Source organism: Arachis ipaensis, chromosome B08 (assembly GCF_000816755.2).
Source record: "Arachis ipaensis cultivar K30076 chromosome B08, Araip1.1, whole genome shotgun sequence".
NCBI lineage: Eukaryota > Viridiplantae > Streptophyta > Magnoliopsida > Fabales > Fabaceae > Arachis > Arachis ipaensis.
In genome coordinates, this window is record NC_029792.2 from 118042939 (window position 1) to 118050883 (window position 7945).

General features: G+C 39.6%; 2 protein-coding genes across 2 annotated transcripts in view; both read right to left on the minus strand.

Moving 5' to 3' along the window:
• On the minus strand, positions 1076 to 2225 carry LOC107611577. Its single transcript, XM_016313488.1, has 2 exons — positions 1818 to 2225; positions 1076 to 1717 (listed from the first exon to the last, which is right to left on the minus strand). The coding sequence occupies exons 1-2, from the start codon at positions 2223 to 2225 to the stop codon at positions 1076 to 1078; spliced, it is 1050 nt and encodes a 349-aa protein (XP_016168974.1).
• Positions 7629 to 7945, minus strand: part of LOC107614534 — a 7343-nt gene continuing 7026 nt past the window's right edge. Inside the window, exon 5 of the transcript XR_002352949.1 lies at positions 7629 to 7773. The gene's annotated coding sequence lies outside the window, so the exon portion shown is untranslated. The remainder of the gene's footprint in view (positions 7774 to 7945) is intronic.

The following is a 7945-nucleotide window of genomic DNA, read 5'->3' on the forward strand; positions in this document are numbered from 1 at the left end:
TATATCCCTCTTGGCGTTATGACCGCCGTTTTCTCTTCGTCAAGCCGGTGCATTGGTATCTGGTTATAACCAGAGTAGGCGTCCATAAAGCTTAGGTATCGATATCCCGCCGCGGCATCGATGAGTGCATCAATGTTGGGTAGGGGGTAGCAGTCTTTGGGGCATGCTTTGTTGAGATCAGAGTAATTCACACACATCCTCCATTTCCCATTGTGATTTTTCACTAAAACTACATTCGACAGCCACGTCGAGTAGTTAAGTTCTCGAATAAATCCTCTTCGAGGAGGCTAGCCGTCTGCCTGGCCATCTCCTCCGCTCGCTTTTGCGACATTTTCCTCATTCTTTGAGCTATCGATCTGGCCTCCGCCGTCACGGCCAAGTGATGTGACATGAGTTGGGGGTCTATTCTCGACATGTCGGCTGGCGTCCATGCAAATAGGTCGCCGTTAGCCCTGATCATTTCCATTAGGGGTCCCTTCAGGTTGTGTCGTAGGTCTCTGTTCACGAAGGTGAACTTCTCTTCTGTGTCACCGACTCTGAATTTCTCCAAGTTCCCTTCCGGCTCGGGTCTGGGTTTGTCTTCGACTCTAGCGTCTAGGTCGGCAAGGAACACTCCTACTGCTTCCTTAAGGAGAGACTGGCATTGTCGCAGGCGACTGCCGTTTCCAAATCTCCTTTTATGGATCCCACGGACCCGTCGTCAGCCACGAATTTCATTACTAGCATCTTTGTGTTGATTACTGCCCTGAGATCGTTGATGGTCTTCCTCCCCAGGATGATGTTGTAGGCTGTGGAGTCGCGCAGAACCACGAACTTGGCCATTGTCGAGCCTCGTCCCTGCCTGTGTCCTACTGATATCGACAGAGAGATTATCCCGTCTGGCTTGATGAAGTGGTCGCCTAACCCTACAACATCATGCTGGTGGGTTTTTAGGTCGGCATCCCGCAGTCCCAAAGCATCGAACACATTGCGGAACATGATATTTCAGTCAGCACTGGTGTCTATTAGGATGCACTTGATGAGGCCAGTTCCCACCCTGGCCGTGATGACCATGGGGGGGCTTTCCGCGACCTCATCAAAACACTGGTCCTCTGGGCCGAATGAGCTGGATGGCGACCTTGACCTCTTGGGGTTTTGTGCAGATGATGAAGTAATCGCCTTTCTTGTGTGCCGACTTCGACCTTGGGGGTGCGTCTCTCGCCGTCACGACGTTCACTATGGTGAGACCTTGTTCGATGTCACCCTGGTCGTGACGTCGCTTTACGGCGCAAGTCTTGTCCTCTGCCTCTCGGTCACGATCTCGTCTTCTGGGCTCCCTGATGAGATGGGAGAATTCAGCCAGTTTCCCGTCCCGGATTGCTTGTTCCAACGTGTCCTTCAAGTCGAAGCAATCCTGTGTCTTGTGTCCATAGCCTTTGGGATAATCACAATAGAGGCTCTTATTTCCCCTGGTCCGGTCCTTTAGAGGTCGGGGCTTCGACAAAATTCCCTTCACTGCTATCTGTTGATAAACTTCTATGATGGGACGGTGAGGGGGTGTAATTGGTGAACTTCCCGACTCGAGGAAACGGCCTGGGTGTTTTGCTCGGACCGCCGTCTCTGGCATGTTCCTTCTGTCTGTCTCTGTTTCCGTGCTGCCAAGTTTGATTGTAGGAGGGCTACCGTTTGTTGGCAGCCACGACCTGGCTGACTTCTTCATCATTAATGTATTCCCTGACTACATTTTGGATCTCCTGCATTGTCCACACCAGCTTCGTGGTGAGGTGCTTTCTGAAGTCCTCGTTTAGAAGTCCATTCGTCAGGGATAGGCTAGCAACCGAATCAGTCAGCCCGTCGATCTCCAAGCACTCGTCCTTGAACCGGTCTAGATATTTCCTGATCGGTTCGCCGGACCTCTGCGTCACCCCGAGCAGATTGATCGGGTGCTTTGCCTTTGCGATTCTGGTAGTAAATTGGGCTAAGAAGGCGTGGCTTATATCCGAAAACCTGGCCACCGAGCCCTGTGGGAGGCTGTTAAACCACCGTATTGCAGGTTCCGCGAGGGTGACCGGGAAAGCGTGGCACTTCACCTCGTCTCCCACTCCCTCCAAGTTCATCCTGGCCTCGAAGGTCGTAAGGTGCTCCTGTGGGTTTTGGGTTCCGTCGTACCTCATGTCCATTGGCTTGTCAAAGTGCTTTGGCAGCCGGACTTCGAGGATGGAATGATGAAATGGGGTTGCGCCCATTATCACTGGTCCTCGCGTTCTCCTTGTTCTTCCCTCGCCGTCTTCCCGTCGACCGTCTTCCCAGTCTCGATCTACGGTGCGTCTTCTTTCGCGCCTGGTATAGATGATGCGGTCACAGCATCTTCTTAGGCGCCCATCCTCCCTGGCGCTCTCGGGCTCAGATCGTGGGCTAGCTGTTCGTCGGGAGTGGCTTCTCGGGGGGGGATGAGATTAGCTTGATTCGGGAGTTTGTTGGCGAAGTTTCCGATCTACCAGTCGGCGTTCCACGTCCTGCATCCTGTGACGCAGTTCCTGCATTATTCTGGCACTGTTGTCGCGAGTTCCCCCGAAGGGGCGCCTTTTGGGAGATCGTGAGGTTCGTCTTGGAGGGGACCTCGTGCGCTCCCGGGAAGAAGCCACGGAGGCTTCCCCTCTGCGCTCGGTCTCGCAGCCTGTTCCTCCTGGGTCCAGTACAACGTCCATTTAGGCGTATCCCCACAGACGGCGCCAATGTTTGGTAAGTCGGGTACCGGACGGTTCGGGTTAGTGATCGGATTGATGAGAAGGGGTCTCGCTTGGTTCCGGGTTGCTGGGTTGGGATGGATGACGTCCCGAGCACTTTGTGAAGAGGGGGGGTGTTACCTTCAAAGACACTCCGACGCTCTAGTCAGTAAAAGTGTGCAGGCGAAAAAGGGGTGAGTGGTATGTGACGTACCTTGGGGGAGGGGCAGTGCCCACCCCATATATACCGTGTCAGGAGTGGGGCCCCCAGGGGCAGAGCCCACCTTCCTCCAAGCTTCCTTTCACAGTTGTAGCGGAAAGCTGTCCAGGACGCGTGTCCGGATCGGTATCTGAACGCCTTGCACCCGACCGTTTGGGTCGGGTGGTTCATGGGTCAGGTCGGCCCATATTCCATTTGGGCCAGGCCATAACAAACTTTAAATTACTTATTGCAGCTTCTTGATTTTGTCATTCCAATATCCAATTGTGAAAATTGGTACAAAAGATCAATGTTTTATTGACTCTATTATGGTGATGTGAAAATTGTTGGTTGGATATAGATCTAATTGATTATTGAATACCCGTGAGATATCAACGATGATTGGAATAGAACCATGCTCTGTTCAGCACCCAGAAGCTTGTTCTTATCCTTGCTCCTGCTCATATGACAAAGAAGAATGGCCAGAAAAATGATAATAATAATAGAGATCCTTTATACCACCGTATAGGGATCCCTGTGTGAGTGGAAGAAAGGAGGGGGAGATAAAGAATGTGATGTAAAGGAAGAAACACAACTGTACGAATGGAAGAGATGTGAGATGAGATGTTAGGATATGAATGAATAAATAGAATAGGATGGGGGAGGTATAATTTTCGAAAATTATTTTGAAAAGGAGTTAGTGATTTTTGAAAATGGTTTTTGAAAAATGTTAGAAATTTTCGAAAAATTTTTTTAAAATTTAAAAATAAAAATAATTAGTTAATAAAAAAGAAATTTTTGAAAAAGAGGGGAGATATTTTCGAAAATTAGAGAGAGAGAGAGTTAGTTAGGTGGTTTTGAAAAAGTTAAGAAACAAACAAAAAGTTAGTTAGTTAGTTGAAACAAATTTTGAAAAGATAAGAAGTTAGGAAGTTAGAAGAGATATTTTGAAAAGATATTTTTGAAAAAGAGGGAAGATATTTTCGAAAATTGAGAGAGAGAGAGTTAGTTAGGTAGTTTTGAAAAAGATAAGATAAGTTGAAAATTTGATTTGACTCATGAGAAACAATTTGATTTTGAAAATTTTTGAAAAAGTCAATCCAAATTTTCGAATTTGATGAGAGAAAAAGGGAAAGATATTTTTTTTATTTTTGAATTTTTTATGAAAAACATGAAAATTATGTAATGCATGAAATTTTTAGATCAAAACAATGAATGCATGCATGAATGATATGAATGTCAAGATGAACACCAAGAACACTATGAATGTCAAGATGAACATCAAGAACATAATTTTGAAAAATTTTTAATGCAAAGAAAACATGCAAGACACCAAACTTAGAATTCTTTAATGCTTAGGCACTAAGAATTCAAGAATGCATATGATAAACATGAAAAGACACAAAACAAAAAATCATCAAGATCAAACAAGAAGACTTACCAAGAGCAACTTGAAGATCATGAAGAATACTATGAATGCATGATATTTTCGAAAAATGCAAGATGCATATGCAGGTGACACCAAACTTATAATGTGACTCAAGACTCAAACGAGAAACAGAAAAATATTTTTGATTTTTATGATTTTCTGATTTTTTTTTGGTAATAATTTTTTTTTCGAAAATTAATTTGAAAAAAGAAAATAAGGATTCCAAAATTTTTAATATGAATACACAAACTCATAGTAAAGTCCAAAAATGTGAATTTAACATAAAAACTAATGAAAACATCCCTAAAAGTAACTAGATCCTACTAAAAACATACTAAAAACAATGCCAAAAAGCGTATAAATTATCCGCTCATCAAAGTCTCAATGAGATCGCATGCTACATTGAGTTGTTTTTACTACATCCCCCACATGCAAATTCCAACATTTTAATAAAGTGCCCTCACGCAAAAAAAAAAATGTGTCACTGTGAAATACCTCGCTAGTTTGATAATTTCCCTTGAATTTGCACTTCACCTGCCACAGGATTGTCCAAATTCTTGTGTTAATGAGTGACTTTTAACTAGTCACGACCATTTTCTCCGTTGATCAAAACAATGCCAAAAAGCGTATAAATTATCCGCTCATCAAAGTCTCAATGAGATCGCATGCTACATTGAGTTGTTTTTACTACATCCCCCACATGCAAATTCCAACATTTTAATAAAGTGCCCTCACGCAAAAAAAAAAAAATGTGTCACTGTGAAATACCTCGCTAGTTTGATAATTTCCCTTGAATTTGCACTTCACCTGCCACAGGATTGTCCAAATTCTTGTGTTAATGAGTGACTTTTAACTAGTCACGACCATTTTCTCCGTTGATTTTTCTATTGTTATTTTTTATCTTAAACATCATAGCGGGGTCAAAAAGCCAAAATCTTTTGAGACACATTAGTAAAGGTTTGAGCTCTGTTTATTTATAGTTTTCCAAATGGCGGGTGTTAAATCCATTGAATTCTAATTGATTCCCACATTATTGAGGATTTCAACATGACTATATCCATTGATTTCTATGGAGTCACTTCTTTGAAACTTAAAGGATGCAAATGTTTATGTAAAATGCAATCTAAATATTTTGCACCAAAACATTCATATTTCATAGACAAAATTCAATTTGTAACTTCTAATCCCACCATCCATAACTCTGATTTTTCCCGCACAGATTGGTAGGGTTAACACAATGATGACTTAAACTATTAGATTTATTACATCCATGACTATTAGAACCTTTATCAAGCAATTTTTTTTGGGGAATGTGCAGGGGGAGAAGATGAGAATGCAAACAGACAAATCCATAAGTTGTAAATAATGGTGGACTATGACTTGGTGGAAAAATAAATGCATCAATATAATTTACCTGTTAAAAGATTCCAAAGACAAAAAATTATCAGAAACTGCACTTTCTAATGAAAGAGATGTGCACTGTAATCTCATATCTTTCAACCATATATATTCAAGGTTCTTTGATATAGATCCAACTAAGCCACAACATGAATTAAAATTCCAATAATCACTAAAATGGAAACACAATCAACCATATAATTCATTTTATGAAGTCTAACAACCTGTAAAGCAATTCACATCAATAAAAAGTATTCTTAGCTGTAAACACTAAGAGGCAATAATCATCCAAAGATAAGTGCATTCACAAAAAAATGAATAACTTATTCACCTGTTCTAAAATTTTTAAGATTTAGAGTGATGTAAACATGTTCCAAAAGCAAAATTAATAGAAATAGCAAAAAAACAAAGGAATTTAAACTCGTCTTTGATTGATGCAATGGATGGTTCACAACTCTGCCTTATTATCATAATTTGCCCCTGGATAAAAATCAAACAGCAGTAAAAATAAAAAAAACAAAAATTCATAAAAACAAATACCAAAATTGAACATAAACATAAATCCAAAAATTGAAATCATGAACAAAAATCAAACAACAATAACAAATAAAAAATAAAACATCATGAGCAGAAACATAAACCCAGAAATTAAAATCAGAATCATAAAACCAAATACCAAAATTGAATAGAAATATAAACCCAGAAATTGAAACCATGAATAGAAATCGAACATGAATACCAAATAAAAAATATAACAACATGAACAGAAACATAAATCCAGAAATTGAAATCATAAAAAAAACAAGTACCAAAATTTTTTAACCCTCACAAACATAACCCAAAAAATTTCAAATAACCAAATATACAGAACAAAAACACTAATTGAATGAAATGCATGAAATAATTTCATACAAAAAACCTTAACAAAAAATAAGTAGAACAAAAAAAATAATTGAATAACTTCAATGAAATAGATTCATACAGCAGAATATAAAAGGATAAAAAAAAGCTAAATGAAACAAAAGGCCGAGGTTCCATTGGAACACTGGAAGTGGAGCGATGAAAGGGGAGACTGAGTACCACAACGCAAGCAACGATGTTGACTCTCTGAGACCCACGCCACCGCTCTGAGAGGCTGAAGACGAATGACGGGAAGAGAGAAGAGAGATACCGAGAATTAATGAGACAATGAGTTGCTGGAATGAGAAGAGAGAGAGGACGAGAACTACACCGGGAGAGGGTCTAAGATCGACAGTGAATGCTTGATGCACGGCGTTGGCAGAGAGCAAATAAGCGTGGACTAGGTTGTGCCATTGTGGTGATTTAGTGGATAGAGAGGCAATGAACGTTACATGTTACAAAAATTAAGGTTCTCCATCATGAGACTTTAAAATGCGTGGAAAAGGTAAACAAATGATAATTATTATTAAACTCCCGTATGGGCTATATTCATAAATTATATATTGTGCATATCTAAAAAGCTTAAAAGAGTTGAGCTTACTAAAGACAGACATCTTTATCTAGCTACACCACAAAAATTTTTCTTTATCATACTCACCAAGCAGACATGAGCGTATAAACGTCATACATATAAGAGATTGCATTTCTCACCACACTACGCTGTATTTTTTTATTTCACTCCTGCACATAAATTTGGTTACAATTTTAGTCTATATATTTTAGCTTTACATAATATAACATTCTTTATTTTTGTGTATTTTCTATGTACTCTTTATGTACTCTTTTAATTTTATTATTCTATCACTTCTTATAATTTAGTAAATTTATATTCATCTATGTTATAATATTTATGAGATCTACTAATATAATACAATATTAACACAAATTACAAAGTGTTATGTGTTATCATAGAGTGTATATGTCTATGAATTTTATTGACATGATTCAATATTTGACACAACTGTTGATAAGTAAAAAAAAGAAGAGGACAAACCATTTAAAAACTTGCCTGTGAGAAGACCAGCCAAATATATATTATGTGGTTGAGGATGGACACCGTTTATTTCGTTAAATACAACATCCTGAAATTACATAAAAAGAGTACAAAAAGTTATTAAAAAGAATAGGAGACCAAAATTATTAATAGAAGAAAAATGCTACAAGGCCTAGAGTGGGCAAAGAAATACAGATAAAAGAACATTGTAGATATGATATTTTAGAATAGAAAAATTATTTTTCAACGTTATTACATAA